This window comes from Danio aesculapii, chromosome 25 (genome assembly GCF_903798145.1).
Source record: "Danio aesculapii chromosome 25, fDanAes4.1, whole genome shotgun sequence".
Lineage (NCBI taxonomy): Eukaryota > Metazoa > Chordata > Actinopteri > Cypriniformes > Danionidae > Danio > Danio aesculapii.
Window position 1 is genome coordinate 33562122 of NC_079459.1, and position 23166 is coordinate 33585287.

Below are 23166 nucleotides of genomic sequence, written 5' to 3' on the forward strand. Positions count from 1 at the left end.
AATTCTGGGAAAGTCAATTTACGGTTATTCGCCGTATATATTAAGGAAATATAATGTTAACCAGGTTACAGATTTTTACTGTAGCATTTTTACAGTTTTTTACCATTGAAATCACAGCCCTTTTTTACAGTGTAGGTTAATTGGGTTAACTATGCAGGTTAGGGTAATTAGGCAAGTTATTGTATGACCATGTTTTGTTCTGTAGACTATAGAAAAAAAAAAATGCTTAAAGGGGCTAATAATTTTGTCCCTAAAATGTTTTTTAAAAAATTTAAAACTTCTTTTATTCTAGCCGAAATAAAACAAATAAGACTTTCTCCAGAAGAAAAAATATTATCAGACATACTGTGAAAATTTCCTTGCTCTGTTAAACATCATTTGGGAAATATTTAAAAAAGGAAAAAAATTCAAAGGGGGGGCTAATAATTATGACTTCAACTGTGTATCTTCATATTGCACATCCCTAATGTGACTCCATCCGAAAAAAAAAAAACAATACAAATGCTCTGTATTTCTGTGATGATGAGTATCATTCAATTACAAGGCATAAACACTTGGATTTTGGCCTGAAAGATGCTTCCTGTGCAAACGGATCCATCTATAGGCCATTACTGTGGCATCCCTAATTCAATATTTCATAGTCATTAATATTACATTTTACTGGAGTGCACTGCGAGTAATACTTTTATCTGTCTTTTTTGTTTCTCTCTTCTCAGCTCCGGTTATCAACAGATTTGTCCGGAGAGCTTCTGGTAAGTTTGACATTGCTAAAATATGACACATTTATTAATACGAATCTATGCTATTTGACAAACGTCTTGCCGTCGATCCCTGTTGTAAGAGCAACAAATAATAACTTGACTTCTAGTTGATCATTTGGAAAAGAAGGTGGATTTTTCTGATGGATCATCTGTTGAACTGCATCACAATCATCACCAATACTGCAGAAGACCTACTGGAACCCGCATGGAGCCAAGATTCTCACAGATATCAGTCAAGTTTGGTAAAGGAAAAAATCATGGTTTGGGTTACAGCCAGTATGGGTGAGTGCGAGAGATCTGCAGAGTGGATGATCAACATCAACAGCCTGAGGTATCAAGACATTTGTGCTGCCCATTACATTACAAACCACAGGAGAGGGCAAATTCTCCAGCAGGATAGCGCTCCTTCTCATACTTCAGCCTCCACATCAAAGCTCCTGAAAGCAAAGGTCAAGGTGCTCTAGGATTGGCCAGCCCAATCTCCAGACATAAACATTATTGAGCATGTCTGAGGTAAAATGAAGGAGGAGGCCTTGAAGATGAATTCAAAGAATCTTGATGAACTCTGGGAGTCCTGCAAGAACGCTTTCTTTGCCATTCCAGATGACTTTATTAATCAGTGATTTGAGTCATTGCAGAGATGTATGGATGCAGTCCTCCAAGCTCATGATGGAGTCAGACACAATATTCATTCTGTTTCCACTGCAGCATGACCACATATTCTATACTGGACATTATTACTGTTCAGTGACAAGACAAAGTCAGACCTTTCTGTCCCAATGAAATAATTAATAAATCAAGGCCTGATCATGTTTTATTGTGGTAAAATAAGCGTAATCTAGAGGCCTTTGATAATATAAGCCACATATAAGCCACTTCTGATACCAAATGATCAACTAGAAGTCAAGTTATTATTGGTTGTTCCTAAAACTTGGATAGACAACAAGACTTTTGTCATGCAGTGTCATTATAATGTGTTGTTGTTAGGTTATATCTCCATTATTGTGTACTAGACAAAAGATGGTTGTGTAAATCAGAAATGCCCACTTTGGTCGCAATTGCAGATTTAGATTGTGTTTTGAATCATGTCTATTATGCCTCTTTTTACAAGATGTAAAATAAGTCTCTGATGTCCCTGTAGTGTGTGTGTGTGAAGTTTCAGTTCAAAATACCACACAAATAATATTCTATAACTCTGTGAAACGGACCCTTTTAGGCTTTGATCCTAATTGTGGCATTTTGGTGACTGTCGCTTTAAATTCAAATGAGATTGTGCTCTTTTCAAAAGAGGGCGGAGCTACAAATGCCTGTGTGTCAGCATAGTGGCAGATTCAAAAACAAAACAAACGTCCTGTGCTAATGAGGGAGAGATGAGTCACCAATGGGCGGGGCTTTCCCCCTCTGATGATGCGTACAAAGGGAGAATGTTAATCAAAGTGTTTCTGCAGACTGTTTTTATCGAGTGTGATTATAAAAAAATAAATGAATACATTTTTACCATTAGAAGCTGCTTATATTCACAGACTGTTGCCACACAACTATGCTTAAACCACTTCTAAAAGTGATTTTTGCATAATAGTTCCCCTTTAAGATAATTTAACATTGAGGATTTATTGTTGAGGGTGAGCTTATTTGCAGTTTGCTGGAGATATTTTCCATCTCATGAATCATCTAACTGGATTGTTATTGTTAACGTGTAATTGGCCTGTTTACTGCGCTGAGAGAGCTAATGGTTTAATTGACTATAATGGAAGATCAGCTTCATTTGCAGTGGTTTAGATGCTGTGAAGTTCTGTCCCTCGTGAAGCGCTTTATAGCACAAGTGAGGACGGATGGAGGGATGTTAATGTGATGTAGTGATGTCACGGATTGGCCAGGCTCTTCCACCAACATCACGCACCGAGCACCTTCACCTGAGTATTAACCACGCACAGCTGCACCCAATCACTCCCATTCACTATATAAGCACACACCTCACTTCACTCAGTGTCCGGTCTCGTTCCTACGAAGCGGACTCTGAGTGAACCACTTCCTAGGTTTCACTCCCCTACGATCTCAGCAATTATACTTAACTTTATTCTGTTTCCTTCTAGTCTGTCCAGTGTTCCCGGTGTCCTGTCAGCGTTGTGTGTCTCGTCAGTCTGTCTTCCCCGCAAGTCCTCTGGTGTGTGCATTCGGTCATCCTTCAGTGTTTGTCATCCCACCTGACAAAGAGGATCATCAGTTCCACCAAACTCCGTTCATCGCTCCATCAATATTCATTAATACTCTACTGTTGGAATAAACATTGTTTATACTCACTCCCCTTGTTTGTCCGTCTGCTTCCGTAACAGAAGACCGGACCTTAAACTACCAACAGCATGAGCACTCACGATCCCCTTCAGGAGTTGGTGGATTCATTGAAGAGAGTGCTACTACCATCTGCTCCACTTCCCGAAGCACCACCAGCACCGAGCACTTCTTCACCGTCCATCCACTCATCCAGTCCCATGGCTCGACCAGCGCCCTACTCTGGCGGGGCGGAGGAGTGCAATGGATTTCTCCTGCAATGTTCTCTGGTATTCACTATGCAACCCGAGTTATACCCTACAGATCGGTCCAAAATCGCTTTCATCATCTCCCTCCTCTCTGGGTCGGCTCTTCGGTGGGCTGAAACCATCTGGCAACAGTCTGGGCCGGTAACAAATTCCATTCAGTCATTCACAAAGTACTTCAAGGAGGTTTTTGGTCGCGCGGATGCTGAAGTAGCAGCTGGAGAACAGCTATACCATCTCAAACAGGGAGCCATGTCCACTCAGGAGTATGCTCTCAGGTTCCGAACTCTGGCTGCTGCTAGCGGCTGGAATGAGCGATCTCTCCTCACAACCTACCGGTTCGGACTAGAGCCCAGCCTCCGGTTACAGCTGGCCGCCCTCGACGATACGATGGGATTGGAGAAGTTCATCCAACACTCTCTGCGCTGTTCCGATCGTCTGAGGGTCTACCAGCATGATCCTCCGGGAGTTCCTCCATCTCTTCGTCATTGTATACATAGATGATATCCTGATTTACTCCCGGAGTGAGGCCGAACATCGCCACCACGTTGCGGAGGTCCTGAAAACCCTCAGGAAACACCGCCTGTACCTCAAGGCTGAAAAATGCTCCTTCCATTCACCATCTGTTCAGTTCTTGGGGTACATCATCGATCAAAGAGGGGTTCGTATGGACGAGGGGAAGGTCACTTCCGTCATCTCCTGGCCCGAACCAAAAACCATAAAGGAACTCCAACGTTTCCTAGGATTTGCTAATTTCTACCGACGTTTCATCCAGAATTACAGTCTCATCACCGCTCCGCTCACCAACCTGTTGAAAAATAAACCCAAAGCACTACCCTGGCCTCCCGAAGCCGCCGCAGCCTTCCAAAACCTAAAAGAATCCTTCACTCAAGCCCCACTGCTGACTCATCCTGATCCTGACTTGCCGTTTGTGGTCGAAGTGGATGCATCGACCACCGGAGTGGGAGCCATCCTGTCCCAGTACCACGGTACTCCTTCATTACTCCATCCATGTGCCTATTTCTCCCGGAAGCTCAGCCCGGCGGAAAGGAACTATGACATTGGGAATCGAGAACTTCTGGCCATCAAGCTCGCCCTGGAGGAGTGGCGACACTGGTTGGAGGGGGCCAAACATTCGTTCCAGGTGATCACAGATCATAAAAATCTCCAATACCTAAAAGATGCTAAAAGACTCTGTCCTCGTCAGGCCCGTTGGTCATTGTTCTTCTCCAGATTTCAGTTCTCTATCTCATATCGACCAGGTTCAAAGAATATCCGAGCAGACGCACTTTCCAGAATTCACGACCAGCATGAAATTATTGAGACACCGGCCAAGATCCTTCCCGATCAGATCACTATCTGTCCCATCCAATGGTCCGCTCCTACAGTAATCGCCACTCCAGAATCCAGAACTCCGCCGGGCTGTCCCCCCAATCGACGCTTCATCCCTGAAAACCAACGGGTAGATCTCATTCATTCCAGCCATACATCTCTGGGCACAGGACATCCTGGGGCCAACAACACCCTCTCGCTGCTATCCCAACGCTTTTGGTGGCCGAACATGGCGAGGGATGTGAGAAGATACGTCCAGGGCTGCAGAGAATGCGCTATGGCAAAGAGTCCTCGCCATCTACCTGCTGGTAAACTCCATCCCTTGCCCATCCCAAACCGCCCCTGGTCACACCTAGGAGTTGACTTCATGACAGACCTCCCATTGTCTGAAGGTAACACCTGCATTCTAGTCATCATAGATCGATTCTCTAAATTCTGTCGTTTGATTCCTTTGAAAGGTATACCCACAGCCCTAGAGACCGCCGAAAACCTGTTCAACCACGTCTTTCGAAATTTTGGGTTACCAGAAGATATAGTCTCGGATCGAGGACCCCAATTTATCTCCAGACTATGGAGAGCATTCTTCAGACTCCTAGGTGTGACCGTAAGCCTCTCGTCTGGCTATCACCCCCAAACCAACGGCCAGACAGAGAGGAAAATTCAGGAAGTGGGGCGGTTCCTCCGGACCTTCTGTCACGGTCACCAAAACTCCTGGAGCCAGTTTCTGGGCTGGGCGGAATACGCCCAGAATTCCCTGCGGCAACCTACCACCGGACTCACGCCATTCCAGTGCATCCTAGGGTTCCAACCTCCACTCTTCCCCTGGGATGGCGCACCATCTGATGTCCCCGCAGTGGATTACTGGTTCCGGGAGAGCGAGAGAGTCTGGGACGATGCTCATCATCATCTCCAGAGGGCAGTACGCAGAACAAAGGAGGTATCGGATAAGAGGAGGATTCCAGGCCCCATCTATACTCCAGGACAAAAGGTCTGGCTCTCCACCAGAGATATCCGGTTGCGACTGCCCTCCCGAAAATTAAGTCCCAGATTTGTTGGTCCCTTCACCATTCTGGAACAGGTCAACCCCGTCACATACAAATTACAGTTACCACCACAGTACAGAATCCACCCCACATTCCACGTGTCCCTTCTAAAACCCTTTCACGATCCTCTGATTCCCTCCACAGAGCCTGGCCATGAAGAGGAACCTCCTCCCCCCCTGATGTTAGAAGAAGGGGCCATCTACCAAGTCAAGGACATCCTACGGTCCCGGCGTCGTGGTGGTCAGCTTGAATACCTCGTCGACTGGGAAGGATACGGTCCAGAAGAGAGGTCATGGGTCTCCAGATCCGATATACTAGATCCCGCACTTATGGAAGAGTTCCACTCCAATCACCCAGAATTTCCAGCACCTCGAGGACGAGGTAGACCACCACGACGTCGGAGGTTCAGGCCCTCAGGAGCGGGCCCTGGGGAGGGGGGTAATGTCACGGATTGGCCAGGCTCTTCCACCAACATCACGCACCGAGCACCTTCACCTGAGTATTAACCACGCACAGCTGCACCCAATCACTCCCATTCACTATATAAGCACACACCTCACTTCACTCAGTGTCCGGTCTCGTTCCTACGAAGCGGACTCTGAGTGAACCACTTCCTAGGTTTCACTCCCCTACGATCTCAGCAATTATACTTAACTTTATTCTGTTTCCTTCTAGTCTGTCCAGTGTTCCCGGTGTCCTGTCAGCGTTGTGTGTCTCGTCAGTCTGTCTTCCCCGCAAGTCCTCTGGTGTGTGCATTCGGTCATCCTTCAGTGTTTGTCATCCCACCTGACAAAGAGGATCATCAGTTCCACCAAACTCCGTTCATCGCTCCATCAATATTCATTAATACTCTACTGTTGGAATAAACATTGTTTATACTCACTCCCCTTGTTTGTCCGTCTGCTTCCGTAACAAGTGACAGACCAGACTGAAATTACAGAATGGAGATGAAGTAAGATTGTGACTGGAAAAGTAGTTTGGTGGTCAATTAATAAGGAATGTGTTCATGAGGTTAAGAGGAAGTTTGGAGATGGACGGATGGATAGATGGTTTATGAATGGATGAATAGATTACAGATGGATGGATGATGAAGGGATACATGGTAAATGGATGGATGGATGAATGGTTAGGTGGTTGATGGGTGGATGAATAGATTATAGATGGATGAAAGGATAGTAGATAAATGGATGGATGGATGGATGGATGGATGGATGGATGGATGGATGGATGATGAATGGATGATGAATGGATAAACGGATGGATAGATGGATGATGAATTAAAAGATAATACAGTAGATGGATGGATGGGTAGATGTAGGGATGATGAATGGATATATGGATTGATAGGTTGATGGATGAATAGATTATAGATGGATGGAAAGATGGTAGGTAAATAGATGGATGGATGATGAATGGACACATGGTTAATGGATTAAAAGATAATAGATGGATAGATAGATAGATGATGAATGGACATATGGTTGATAGATGGATGTATGGATGGATGGATGGATGGATGGATGGAAGGATGGATGGATAGATTATAGATAGATGGATGGATGGATGGATGGATGGATGGATGTTTAGGTGGCTGATGGAAGGATGAATAGTTTATAGATGGATTGATATATTATAGCTAGATGGATGGATGAATGGTTAGTTGGTCGATGAATGGACAAATAGAGAATAGATGGATGGGTGGATGGACAGATAGATGGTTAATGGAGAAATTTATAGATGGATGCATGATGAATGGATGGATGGTTGATGGATTGATAAATAGATTATATAAATATATGGATGTATGCATGGATAGCTGATGAAAGGATGCATGGTTGATTGATGAATGAATGAATGAATAGATTCTAGATTGATGGATGGATAGATGGACGGATGGATGGACGGATGAATTTTTGGTGGTTATTGGATGGATTGATAATAGATGGATGGATGGATGGACGAATGAATAGACAGATGGTTGATGGATGGATTGATTATAGATGGATGATTAGGTGGTCGATGATGGAAAGATTATTGATGATGGATGGACTGATGTTTTGGTGGTTGATGGATGGATGAATAGATTATAAGTGGATGGATGAATGGATAGATGGTTGGTGAATGGAAAATTAGATTTTAGATGGATGGATAGATGATAGATGGATGGATGATGGATGGATGGATGGATGATGAATGGATAGATGGTTGATGGATGAATAGACTATAGATGGATGGATGGATGAATTGTCAGGTGGCTAATGCATGGATTGATTATAGATGGATGGATGAATTGTTAGGTGGTTGATAGATGGATCGATTATAGAGGAATGGATGGATGAACAGATTATAAATGGATAGATTAATGGGTAAATGGTTGATAGATGAACAAATAGATTATAGATGGATGGATAGATGATATATGGAAGAATGGATGAATAGATTATAGATGATAGATGCCTGGAAGACAAATGAATGGGTGAATGATGAATGGTTAGATGGTTGACTGATGGATTAATAGACATTATAGATGATGGATGGGCACTGGACAGATGCATGGACTGGTAGATGATGTATAGAAGGATGGATGAGTGAAAATCATAATGTTTTGGATATAAATGGATGGATAGAGAGATGAACAGATTGATAGAGGTGAACAGTTATATAATTGATGCGTGGATGGATGAATAATAGATGGAAGTATAGACATTATAGATGATGGACAGATGTATGGATGATAGATATATAAACATAAATAGAATGATAGATATATAAACATAGATAGACAGACGGAGAGATGGTGTTTTGACATCTGTCAAACACTTGAATGGAAAGAGAGTTCTATAAAACCAAAGCCAGTTCTGTTATTAGTGAGAGTTCGTCAGGCGAGTCAGAAGTGTTCATCTTGGCTCTGCGTCTGCTTTATTTCATGTCAGCTTTGCTTTAACGGAAGAGCGTGACCCTCTGTTCTCATCCTGTGACTGAAAACAGCTCAGATGGGAAGGAGAATGAAGCCTAGAGTGTGTGTGTGTGATGTTTTATCTTAAAATAAATAATGTTTTAGACCTCTTTGAAACGGACCCTTTGAGGCTTCGATCCTAATTGTGGCGTTTTGGTGACTGTCGCTCTAAATTCAAATAAGATTGTGGTCTTGAGGTGCTCTTGAGGTTTTTGACTTTTCTAAAACATAAAAATACCATAATATATTTATACCATAATAAGTGAACATTCTTGTTTATCTGAAAACAATGCTGAAGTCAGATGTTCTGCTTTGAAAATGTGTTTTCCATGCCAGAACGCTGTCTTTGTTTTGGTCATTTTAACCCGCCCAATGCCAGTTTAGCCAATTATATTGCAGGACCCCGGGTTGCCTTGATGGAAAACAGCGTATTTCATATATTCAGAAAGGCTCTGAAAGCATGCGTCCGTGACTGAAATGCGACCTCCGGTGGACAGTAGCAGATTCAGTTCCACATGAGGTAGTTCTTAATTAGCATAATTACGAGCGTAAACATTAGGTGAGCAGGTTACATTGTAACAGTGTGTCCTAATGACACGCTTCGTGAAAAGATAAGCAGTGATGAGCAATTTGGCTGTTTGCACCAGACGAAACATGACAGAAATGTAAATACAGCCATTCAGAAGCACAGAATATGCACTCACTCATGAAATGGTAAAGTTCATAGTCTAATTAATACATATTAACTCTCTTTAACATTATTAAATGTACATGCTGAATCACGTGTTTAGTTTTAAAGTTCAATTTTTTAAAACGGTTTATCTTATTTTCCAAGATCTGAGGTGAACTATCCGCTGCTGCTTTCAGTATATGGTAATAATTGTCATGTAAAATGGCATTCAGACTCACATTATTAGCGTTTAACACTGAATAAAGCACATGAGGTGTACCTGAGGTGATCATAGTGTTCTGTTGTTCACCTGTGAGAAATAGAAGCCGTTTCTAATAAGTCAACTTGAGGTGTTGATTAGGACAAAAACTCCTTTTAATATGGAGAATATTCCTTCTATCGGGTGCTGTTGCTTTTATTTACAACACGGTTTAAATCACTCGCTCCTGTCCTCAATCTGGCAACCTGTGCTTGTTTTTGTTTGGATCCAGGAGTGCAATACCTAGTTCAACCACTGGGTGTCAAACTTACATACTGCACCTTTAAAAATGATCTTACAGTGTGTAAACTCTAATGGCGGATGGCTGCTTCTTACTCAGGGCTGTTTATGATAATGAGATAACTGATGGGCGGGGCTTACCCTCTCTGATAGCACATGCAAATGGAGAATGTCAATCAAAGTGTTTTTCCAGACTGTTTTTATCAAGTCTGATTATAAAAAATAGAACTAATTAATTTTACTATTAGAGGCTGGTTAAGAAACGATTGCGTGTAAGAAATTGAACATTATTTACAATATTATTAGCTTTAATCCACAGCCTGGACAAACAGATCTCTGCGCATGTGCTAATATAGTCTGATTGTAGTCCGGTCGCTTTAATGACAACTAATAATATTGAATAAGCTAATAATAGTGTAAATAATGTTTAATATCTTCACTTCACAAGACCTCAATGTGTCATCAGGAGCCATGGCTATTGATTCGGACTCATTTGTATGTATTTATTTTTAATCTCAAAAGCCGGTCACCATTCACTGCCATTATATGATCCCTAAACATCACAGATTCAGCTTAAAATGTTCTACTGAATATAATAAGTCACCTATATTTTGGATGACCTGTGGGTGAGTAAATTAACAGGAAAGTAATATTTTTGGGTGAACTATCCCTTTAAGATTTACCTGAAATTACGGTTGAAATGTTGGTGAGTTTTGCATGAGCTAGTTGAGTCTAGACGGTTCCTGGCCCTGAAGCTCAGCTCTGGTTCATCTGCGAGTTGAGTATTGATCGAGACGGTGGAGATCCTGGTCTTTTCGTCTCCCTGCGCTGGTATTTATAGCAGGAATTCTGGAGGCGTGTGGAAGAAGAGAGCATTAAACCTCTCATCTCTCTCTCTCTTTCTCTCTGTACACTGAAAAAAATGATTCATTGGATTTACTACTTTTAAGGTAAGCGGTTGCAAACAATTCATATGGGCTGACTTTAAACAAACAAATTTAGTAACGTTCAACTTAATTAACCTAATTTGTTTGTTTAAATTCAGCCCATATGCATTGTTTGGAACAAGTTACCTTAAAAAATGTAGTAAATCCAATGAATTATTATTTTTTGTGTGCTATATGCGTAATACCAACACAATCTCACGGCAATTCGTAACTTTTTGATTTAGTGGCTAATTCATATGAATTCGTACGATTTAATTCGTACAATTTAGTGTGATTTGCTCATCCCCCAGTGACGGTTGGGTTTAGGGGTGGGGTTAGGTGCCACGCCTCCTTTTTAAAATCATACAATTTCGTACGACTGAACTACGAATTCGTACGAATTAACCACTAAACTAACAAAACGTAAAATACTTACGTTTTCTCGTGAGATTAGGCTGGTTATACAGGTGGAAAACAAGGATTTTACTCAAACTTTTCTGAAATAGTCAAAATATGTGCATTTCATTTGTGGAACATGAAAGGAGACGTTTAGCAGAATGTCTGAGCTTCAGTTTTTCATACAGTGAATGGTAAAGTAAAGTAGTTCATACAACACAGAGTGCTGCACTGTAAAATATATCTGCTAATGAACAGTTTCTGTATTCACAGGTGTTTTCTGTTTATTTATGGTTGTGAATTGCATTATGGGATGTTGATCTCTGCTCTGTTCACTTTTGATGTTGAAAATTCAACTCTACAGTTTAACAACGTGACTTTTATTGACATTTTAGTCGTTTGAAACAATATAATGTGTAAGAAGTAATGTGTAATATATAGTTTGTAAAAAGACAGAAAATGTGCTGCAGTTTATTACAGGGTTTTTGTTGCGTAACTTTTATTTCACTTGTTATATACACAACACCTTTTTTTCCACATTTAGTTAATTTTAACTTATTTCAGTTGGTTGCCATGACAGGATTAATATATTAATTAAGGGTTTGATTTAATTAGATTTATGGTAGATTTGGAAACATCTATTTTAGTTATTAGCCATTTTCTGTATACTTTAGTCATTTTTATTAGGTAAATTTATTAGCAAAAAACAATCTACAGTTTTGGTTTATTATATTTTATTACACTTTTGTTATTTTCACGTTTGTGATCTGCTTTTTTAATAGTGTTATTATTTTTGACTCAACAGTAGGGCTGAACAATATATCGTTCGAGCATCGATATCGCGATGTGTGAATCTGAAATATTCTTCTTTTTTATTATCTATGCAATACTGACCATTTTATTTTACATATGATTGATCATTTTCTGTACTTGAATATTGTTTGACTCCACAGAAATGTATTTAACTTTTATTTTTGCTCTGTTGTGTTTATTCATCCATTCATTTTCTTTTCGGCTTAGTCCCTTTATTAATGGGGTCGCCACAGCGGAATGAACTGCCAACTTATCCAGCATATGTTTTACACAGCGGATGCCCTTCCACCTGCAATCCAGTACTGCGAAACGTCCACACACACTCATTTCCACACATCCGCTGCATAAAACATATGCTGGATAAGTTGGCGGTTCATTCCGCTGTGGCGACCCCAGAATAATAAAGGGACTAAGCTGAAAAAATAATGAATGAATGAATGAATGAATGAATGAATGAATGAATGAATGAATGAATGAATGAATGAATGAACGAATATATTATTACAACAACAGACTTTCCAATATCATGCAGCCCTACTCAGTAGGTTCGTTTTAATTATTTTAATATTAGGTTCAGTTAACTTGTAGTAAATATTTAATTATTTCAGACGGTTGTCATGGCAACATAAATAAATTAATACAGTTTGATTTAATTAGATTTATTTTAGATTTGCGAACACACCCCTATAAATTTAGTTTTAATTAATAACAATTTTATTCTTTTATCTTTCTGGGTTTTTTTACTTTATTCATTTGTATTTGGTAAACTTATTATTTCTAATGACTAATTTCCTAATTTCAGTTTTTTTTTCTATTATCATTTATAGTTAGTTGTTACTTATTATTTACTAAAGAAAACCTTCATTTGTAGCTGTCAAACAGCAGTACATCTTGAGCTCTGTTTCTAAAAGAGCAGCTTGAACACTCTGCTAAACATCTCCTTTTGTGCTCCACCAAAAAAGAAGCAGTAAATTTAAAGGCGGACATCAAGAATCAGATGGCATCTGTTGATTTTAGGTTGCAGAAAGCAGCGTATTTCAGTTACGCGGTAATGCTTTGTCTAGACAGGTCCAGGTTTTGTTTTTTCCTCTCTAATCCTGCCTGTATTTTCTGCATTCGCTGCTCTCTGGACAGTCTGTGCGGAGGCGTACAACCCTGATGAGGATGAAGAGGAGCGAGAGCCGAGGGTAAGAGGACTCTCCAAATCCGCAGACGCTGCTTTTGCTCAGTTATTGCTGGCCAGTTTCCCACAATGCTTTGCTGTCTGTGCTCAGGTCACTTACCCCAAAACAGACGAGCAGAGACAGAGACTACAGGAAGCCTGCAAAGACATCCTGCTGTTCAAAAACCTGGACCAGGTCAGATGACCAAGAGATGATTTTCTTCAATTTAGCATTATGTTTGCACTGTAAAAATGCTGGGTTGTTGTAACCCAGAGTTGGGTAAATTTTTTTGTATTTAAATTACACTTTTTAATATAAATTGGGGCGGCACGGTGGCTCAGTGTTTAGCCCTGTCCCTTACAGCAAGAAGGTCGCTGGTTCGAGTCCCGGTTGGGTCAGTTGGCATTTCTGTGTGGAGTTTGCATGTTTATAAACAATTTATTTGGGCTGAATTTAAACAAACAAATTAAGTTGAAAATTATTAAATTTAATTTGTTTGTTTAAGTTCAACACAAAATAATTGTTTGCAACAGTTTTGCATGCAACACTTTTTTCAGTATACGTAAAATGCTGTTGCGGTTGGAAGGGCATCCGCTGCATAAAACACATGCTGGAATAGTTGGCGGTTCATTCCGCTGTGGTGACCTCTGAAATAGAGACCGAAGGAAATAAAAAATAAGCCGAAGGAAAATTAATGAATGAACCCAATGGATGAGTTTGTCCATATTTGACCCAACGTTGAGTTGACAACCCAACATTTTTTGCCCAATCGTGTTCGAAGCAAGCTATTAGAAAATAATTACTTTAAAAAATACAGTTTTCTAAATATTTTACTTTAATTATTGAATTCTAATTAATTTTAAGTAAAATAATTTGATTCAATTAGAATTAATTAATGAATTATCCAATTTCTGTGTTAAAGTAATTTTTTATTTAAATATTAGCTTCATTTCACTAAGTGCTTATCACTTTATTTTTCATCTTAATTGTTTTTGTTTGTTTATTATTATTATTATTATTATTATTATTATTATTATTATTATTTATTATTATTATTATTATTATTATTATTATTATTATTATTATTATTATTTATTATTAATATTATTTATTATTATTACTTATTATTATTATTTAGATGTACTTTAAGTTTATTTCATTTCATTTTTACATATTTCAGTTTGTATTTCAAATGTCAAAAACATTTACAATTTTTTTACACATCTAAATTTATATCGTTATTTAAGCTTTAATTAACAATGTTTTAAATAGTTTTAAAATATAATAATTACCTAATGTTTTATTTATTTATTTATTTATTTTTATTAATTGCATTTTATTTTTTAACATATTAACACGTCTGTGTAGTTTTTTGTATACAATTTTTATTTTTAGCATTAATTATTATAATTATATATAGATTTGTTATTAAATATTTTATTGTAGTTAAATGTTATATTGTAATTAAATAATAATTATTGTTAACATTTATTTTAAGCAACAAAAATATTTAAAGGTTTTTAGTTTAAGTCAGCCTGTAAACAAACCCAAACATATGCAGCAATTCACCCAAAAAGTCTTGTTTTTATAAATGATGGACACAATATTTTGTCCTCAACACAACAGGAGCAGATGTCTCAGGTGTTGGACGCCATGTTTGAGAAAGTAGTGGTGAGCGGAGAGCACATCATCGACCAGGACGACGACGGTGACAATTTCTACGTCATTGAGAGGTTTGATACTGTACATTCACCTTTATACTGTGACGATACTGCTCTTTAAAAGTCCTGTGAAGCACTTTGAAATGTGCATTTTCATTCATTGTTTGACATTATTTTAAATGATGAATGAAAAGAGGGCGGGAAGGAGTAGCTCCTCCTCTTTTTTAAAAACAGCCAATAGTGTTTTGTTTTTATCACAGCTCTGCCAGTGAGAGTGGTTGAGCTCAAGCGCATCAAATGAAATGCAAACAAGAAGAAGGGGGCGGGGCATGTCAGACACTAGAGAGCATTTGATTGGTCAGAAGATTGCTCATGCAAACCAAGCTGTTTGGACAGACATATGTGCATGTATGGTGTATAGACTGTCATATTGGGGTGATATAAGCACACCCAGTGCTTTTTTTTCAATTTAACAACATAAAAAACTGTGGACCAATTGGAGCTGTTTTTAAATCGACCGCTACTTGACGTAGGAGAGCGGTCCCCCCGCCCACCAATATTGATTGACAGGCGCATCATCATATCCTCAGTTTGTTGATTCACGTCCGCCATTTTCAGCGTGAGTCGAAGCGATATCACTAAAGGAACACGCTAGCTCTATTTTTAGATGCAAGGCTCATTGGGTTCAACACAAGAGCAGTATTCTCCACATTATCGCTCTATTCGGAATTATTGGTTGTATCTTTAGGTAGGTTTGCAAACATGTGTACTTCTCATTGAGTCTACCTTATACTTCAGCCGTTTGCATTTCTCGCAATCCCAGAAGCTCCCTGTGATCTTAACTAGCATGCGTTGTAGAATTCTAAACATAGGTTTCTATCAGGGTCCACTCAAGTCGCACGTGTGTCGCCGTTCGCCGTTGTGTGTACCCTGATAGAAACCTATGTTTAGAATTCAAAAATGTGTGCTTCGAGCGGCGCATCCGGTGCCTCAGTCAAAGTTAATTCAGTGTGCGTGGTTATTAGTTTCTGTGTATAAGCTCGGCACTTGAAACTAGCACACAGTTGGCTGTAAAACTGTACAAAGACACATATGATTTTGTACTCTCTGATTGGTCTGTGTCCGAGTCGTACATGTACGACTGAATGCGGCTCCTCTCAGTCTGCCTGTCAGACTCTGTTGCAAACGCAGAGCGGGTGAGCTCATGTCCCCGCCCCCTTGTTACGTTGGGCGGGAAGCCGAAACTAGTCTACATGTGAAGCAACACACCCATAAATCAGCGAGCTGTGGACACGCCCCCAACAGGACACTTTTTAACACATTATAATAAAAAAATCTGAATTGTGTTTTGAACTGAACCTAAACTGGCACACTCAGAAGAACCATAATATTAATATTACATCATAAAAAAGAGGTAAACTATGTGCCCTTTAAACTCTGCTTTGATCGACACTGAATGTGTTCTGTGAACTCTGATTAAGCTAAAACTGAAACTAAATATATAAAAGCTGAACAGAAATGTGTTCACACAATAAAAACTAAAGTAAAACTGACAAAACTGACTAAAACTACACTGAAATGTACAGCAAATGTTAACAATAGTATTAAAATAAGAACTATTTAAAAATGCGAACCAATTATAACCTTGATTTGTTCTGTAGACAATCTTTAAAAATATTGCTTAAGGGGGGCTAATAATATTGACCTTAAAATGGTGTTTAAAAATTAAAAAACTTAAAGCTTTTATTCTAGCCGAAATAAAACAAGTGTTTCTCTGGAAGAAAAAATATTATAGGAAATACTGTGAAAAATTCCTGAATCTGTTAAACATCGTTTGGGAAAAATTTGGAAAAGAATTCACAGGAAGGCGAATAGTTCTGACTTCAACTGTATGCCAGAGTAGTTGGCAGTTCATTCCGCTGTGGTGACCCCTGATAAATCAGAAACTAAGCTGAAGGAAAATGAATGAATGAATAACCTTGGTTTGTTGTGCAGGGGAATGTTTGAGATCCTGCTGAAAGCGGACGGCACCACGCGGACCGTGGGCTCGTATGACAACCGTGGCAGTTTCGGAGAGCTGGCCCTGATGTACAACACGCCAAGGGCCGCAACCATCATCGCTACCTCACCCGGAGCCCTGTGGTGCCTCGTGAGTGAAGCCGAAAACACACAGAACACAAATTACTTGATCTGAACATTTAAAATTGCTTAGAAGAGCTTAGAGGAGTTAGAACAAGTCAATAAATTAGCATTAGCACATGTTTTAGGATGGTTTAAATATTGTTAGCTTGAATTAGCATGTCGTTAGCATGTGTTTAGCATGGTTAACATTGTTACTATAAAACGCAAACATGTTTTAACACATGGGTAACAAGTTTAGCATGTTGCTATCATGAGCATGGTTTTAACATAAGTTTGCTCTTAATTTAATGTTTAGCCTTGAATTAGCATGTTGTTAGCATGTGTTTAACATTTGTTAGTATAAATCACGATGTTTGTAACATCTTTAATATATTGCTAGCATTAAGTTGCCATATATTTCTAACATTGGTAACATGAATTAGCATGTTGACATCACATTTCTAGCATGTTTTAACACATAGATTACGTGCTTTAATGTGTTTAATAATCAGGAACATAGTTTAACATATGGCTAACACATTTAGCTTGTTGCTATCGTGAACATGATTTTAAAATCTTTAACAATTTGGTCGATTTAATTAATTGTTTAGACTGTTTAGGTTTGAATTGGCATATTATTAGCATGGTTAAATCGTTAATATAAATCGCAAATATTTTTAACATATGGCTAATATGTTAGCATGCGTTTAGCATTGTTGGTATAAATAGCAAGCATATTTTAATACATGGCTAACATGCTTAGCTTTGAAGAAACATGTTGTTAGCATGTTTTTAGCACGGTTAACATTGATAGTATTAATTGTGAACCTGTTTTAACACATGGGTAACATGTTTAGCTTGTTGTTAGCATAAACAAAATCTTTTAATCATTTGCTAGCATTAATTAATAGTTTAGCCTGTTTAAGCTTGAATTGGCATGTTGGTAACATGATTAACACGCTGTTAGTATAAATAGCCTTTAAATATATTTTTAACTTTAAAATTTTAAAAATATTTTTAGCATATGGCTAACATGTTTAGCTTTGAATTAACATGTTGTTAGCATGTGTTTAACATGGTTAACATATTGTTAGTATAAAAGGAAAACATGTTTTAACATATGGCTAACATATTTAGCTTTGAATTAACAGGTTGTTAGCATGTGTTTAACATGGTTAACATATTGTTAGTATAAATGAAAAACATGTTTTAACATATGGCTAACATGTTTAGCTTTGAATTAACATGTTGTTAGCATGTGTTTAACATGGTTAACATATTGTTAGTATAAATGAAAAACATGTTTTAACATATGGCTAACATGTTTAGCTTTGAATTAACAGTTTGTTAGCATGTGTTTAACATGGTTAACATATTGTTAGTATAAATGAAAAACATGTTTTAACATATGGCTAACATGTTTAGCTTTGAATTAACGGGTTGTTAGGATGTGTTTAACATGGTTAACATATTGTTAGGATAAATGAAAAACATGTTTTAACATATGGCTAACATATTTAGCTTTGAATTAACAGGTTGTTAGCATGTGTTTAACATGGTTAACATATTGTTAGGATAAATGAAAAACATGTTTTAACATATGGCTAACATGTTTAGCTTTGAATTAACGGGTTGTTAGCATGTGTTTAACATGGTTAACATATTGTTAGTATAAATGGAAGACATGTTTTAACATATGGCTAACATGTTTGGCTTTGAATTAACAGGTTGTTAGCATGTGTTTAACATGGTTAACATATTGTTAGTATAAATGGAGAACATGTTTTAACATATGGCTAACATATTTAGCTTTGAATTAACAGGTTGTTAGCATGTGTTTAACATGTTTAACATATTGTTAGTATAAATGAAAAATGTTTTAACATATGGCTAACATGATTAGCTTTGAATTAACAGGTTGTTAGCATGTGTTTAACATGGTTAACATATTGTTATTATAAATGGAAGACATGTTTTAACATATGACTAACATGTTTGGCTTTGAATTAACATGTTGTTAGCATGTGTTTAACATGGTTAACATATTGTTAGTATAAATGAAAAATATGTTTTAACATATGGCTAACATGTTTAGCTTTGAATTAACATGTTGTTAGCATGTGTTTAACATGGTTAACATATTGTTAGTATAAATGAAAAACATGTTTTAACATATGGCTAACATGTTTAGCTTTGAATTAACAGGTTGTTAGCATGTGTTTAACATGGTTAACATATTGTTAGTATAAATGAAAAACATGTTTTAACATATGGCTAACATGTTTAGCTTTGAATTAACGGGTTGTTAGCATGTGTTTAACATGGTTAACATATTGTTAGTATAAATGAAAAACATGTTTTAACATATGGCTAACATATTTAGCTTTGAATTAACAGGTTGTTAGCATGTGTTTAACATGGTTAACATATTGTTAGTATAAATGAAAAACATGTTTTAACATATGGCTAACATGTTTAGCTTTGAATTAACATGTTGTTAGCATGTGTTTAACATGGTTAACATATTGTTAGTATAAATGAAAAACATGTTTTAACATATGGCTAACATGATTAGCTTTGAATTAACAGGTTGTTAGCATGTGTTTAACATGGTTAAAATATTGTTAGTATTAATGAAAAACATGTTTTAACATTTGGCTAACATGTTTAGCTTTGAATTAACAGGTTGTTAGCATGTGTTTAACATGGTAAACATCTTGTTAGTATAAATGGAAGACATGTTTTAACATATGGCTAACATGTTTAGCTTTGAATTAACAGGTTGTTAGCATGTGTTTAACATGGTTAACATATTGTTAGTATAAATGGAGAACATGTTTTAACATATGGCTAACATGTTTAGCTTTGAATTAACAGGTTGTTAGCATGTGTTATATGGTTAACATTGTTACTATAAACGCAAACATGTTTTAACACATGGGTAACATGCTATCATGAACATGATTTTAACATCAATTTGCTATTATTATTTTATTGTTTAATCTGGAATTAGCATGTTGTTAGCATGTGTTTAGCATGGTTAACACATTTGTCAGTATAAATCATCAATGTGTGTAACATGTTTAATATATTGCTAGCATTAAGTTGCCATACATTTCTAACATTGGTAACATTAATTAGCATGTTGATACCCCGTTTCTGGCATATTTTAACACGTAGATTATGTGCTTTAATGTGTTTAATGTAACATGTTGCTAGCAACTTTTAAGTTTAAAGTATGTTGCTAAATAATTTGACCGTTCTCATCATGCTGCTAGCATGGTTAACAGATTGAGCTGGTAACATGCTGCAATCTGGAATTAGCACGTTTTGACACATTTACTACATGTTTTAACACAGTTAGTGGAACAGTTTAACACATGTAGCATGAGTTAGTGTGCTGTTACCACATATTTAACATGTTTTGGCACTCATGGCTAACATTTTTAATGTCATTAATAGCAATGAAGGAACAGATACTGTTTAAACTTTTGCCTTAGAAAAAGATTGAATTGAATTTTGCCTTTGCTAAGCTAATAAATTAAGATTTTTATTATTCAATTAATTCAATGCAAATGACAGTACAGAACTGAACAAGTGTTCTGAAAAATGACTCAATTTTTTAAATATTTTATCACTATTGCAGTAAAATCGTATGCTAAATTCCTTGTTTTCTTCTCCAAAACCATATGTTGTTGATGTTAGAGCGACCTCTGCTGGTCATAGAAAAAAACTGTAATTCCTGTTTTATAAGGACTGCATGCCTTTATAAAAATATGAAAATATTATTAATTGAAATATCTGTAGGATCGACTGACATTCAGAAGGATCATCGTGAAGAACAACGCAAAGAAAAGGAAAATGTACGAGGCTTTCATCGGGACGCTTCCACTGCTCACGTCGCTGGAGGTCTGAACACACACACACTTTAGTTTCATTCGATCATTTGGTGGTGATTTGTTCTTCCACTAGTTGATTTCATGAATAAAAGTGCTCTTGCTTTTTAAGGTTTCAGAGAGAATGAAGGTTGTTGATGTCTTGTCGACCAAAGTGTACAACGGCGGGGAACAGATCATTGCTCAGGTCAGATTCAACTCGACACCAGTATTTTTATTGTTTTTTACAAAACATGTTGGTTTATGGTGGCACGATGGTCAGTGGGTAGCATTGTGGCCGCACAGCAAGAAGGTCGCTGGTTCGAGTCCCAGCTGGGCCAGTTGTCATATCTGTGTGGAGTTTGCATGTTCTCCCTGTGTAGGTGTTGGTTTCCTCTGCGTGCTCTGAATTCCCTCACAGTCCAAACATATGCACTATAGGGGAATTGAATGAGCTAAACTGGCCGTAGTGTATGAGTGTGAATGAGTGTGTATGGGTGCTTTCTAGTACTGGGTTGCAGCTGGAAGGGCATCCGCTGTGTAAAACATATGCTGGATAAGTTGGCGGTTCATTCCACTGTGGTGACCCCTAATGAATAAAGGGACTAAGCCAAAGGAAAATAAATGAAATGAAATTAAATTAAATGAATGAATGAATGAAACAGCCATTGACCTCAATAGTAGGAACAGAAATTACTATGGATGTCAATGGCTTTTTCCCCCTAACATTCTTCAGTATATTTTATTTTGTGATCTTGTTAAATAATAAAAAAGAAAATTGATGAGTGAGAAATTGACGTGAATAAATGGTGAGAAATGTTAAATGTTTGGGTGAACTATCTGTTTTTAACGACTGATTCATGCCTGAAAATCTATGGCAATTTCTTTTACTGTTTAATTCCTGATTATCAATCTATGCTCTTAACTCTTCTGAATTTAAAACATCAGTATGGTGTTAATAAAATAATAATAAATAAATAAAATAAAAATAATAAATGCCTAAATGCATGGTAGCTTTTTTATGCCCCAAAAAAATCGAAATGACAACATTTTCATTTAAAATTTGGCAGAAAATGTCCTCAGTAAGTGTATCGAATAAAACAAAAATGGCATTTAGCTCAAACACATAACTATAAATCATAATTCCAGATAAACAGGCCTTAGTATCAATAAAACACAAGCATTTCACACAGAGGCCGTCCATACTTCTCAACATCAAAAGACAGCCTGTGCATAAATACACACTCTTTGTTTTTGTTTACTCCATGTATTTCTGAGAGCCGTGATGCATATTTTGATTTTCCCAGACACAAGATAAGTGCACAAAGGTCAGTCTCACAGACACACGCTTTATATGGAGTTATATGGAGTATAACAGCAAATTAAAGTCCAAAACTAAGCTTTCATAAGTGCATGATTATATGGTGTCAAGGTTTTGCAATCAAAAAATGTGGTTATAATGGGAGTCAATGGGGCAAAACAGCCATGGACCGTAAATTAGGGAGAAAAAATGAAAATCTTATGCTGCACAAAAACTAACAATGCATCAAAGGCAGTGTTGTTACTAATCTTTCACATGTCCAAGACTGTGATAACAGGTAAAAACAATCCAGTCCACAACTACTTTTTATATTGAAAATATCTCATTTTGTGTGTTTGTTTCACTAAATTAGTGACATAATTTATAAATTTTGGCAATTAAAGAGTTAAAATCCTGTACATTTATTTTACATTTTGTAGTTTTGATCAGGACTGAGGTTGATTAACAGATTTGTGCAAAAAAAAAAATGGAAAAAAATGTTTATCTGATGGATTTTTACAGCAGTTTAGTGGATGTTTTCATCCCGAACATAACAAAAGGGTAGTCAATTTGTGTATTGATTTGTGTATCAAATTGTATTGTTGAGTTTTAAAAAAAAAACCTAAGCATTTTCCTAAAATATGTGTCAAAATAAGATAAGTGCACAAAGGTCAGTCTCACAGACACACACTTTAATTTGCTGTTATACTCCATATAACTCCATATAAAATCCAAAACTAAGCTTTGTTTTGCACAGGCCTATCTAAAGGGTTAATGCTGCCAACTGATGATCAGTAAAAATGACAAATTTTAGCTCTTCCCAGCAGGGAAAACCACCAACGATCAAAAGTGCATGATTATATGGTGTAAAGGTTTTGCAATCAAAAAATGTGGTTATAATGGGAGTCAATGGGGCAAAACAGCCATGGACCGTAAATTAGGGAGAAAAAATGAAAATCTTATGCTGCACAAAAACTAACAATGCATCAAAGGCAGTGTTGTTACTAATCTTTCACATGTCCAAGACTGTAATAACAGGTAAAAAACAATCCAGTCCACAACTACTTTTATATTGAAAATATCTCATTTTGTGTGTTTGTTTCACTAAATTAGTGA

General features: G+C 37.4%; 1 protein-coding gene across 1 annotated transcript in view; it reads left to right on the forward strand.

The window, feature by feature from the left end:
* The window catches only part of LOC130219248 (cAMP-dependent protein kinase type II-beta regulatory subunit), a 41277-nt gene that overhangs the window by 3577 nt on the left and 14534 nt on the right, over nt 1–23166 (forward strand). Inside the window, exons 2-8 of the mRNA XM_056451571.1 lie at nt 717–752; nt 13065–13117; nt 13205–13288; nt 14720–14826; nt 16750–16903; nt 20683–20784; nt 20884–20958. Coding sequence (XP_056307546.1) covers nt 717–752; nt 13065–13117; nt 13205–13288; nt 14720–14826; nt 16750–16903; nt 20683–20784; nt 20884–20958 — 611 coding nt within the window. The remainder of the gene's footprint in view (nt 1–716; nt 753–13064; nt 13118–13204; nt 13289–14719; nt 14827–16749; nt 16904–20682; nt 20785–20883; nt 20959–23166) is intronic.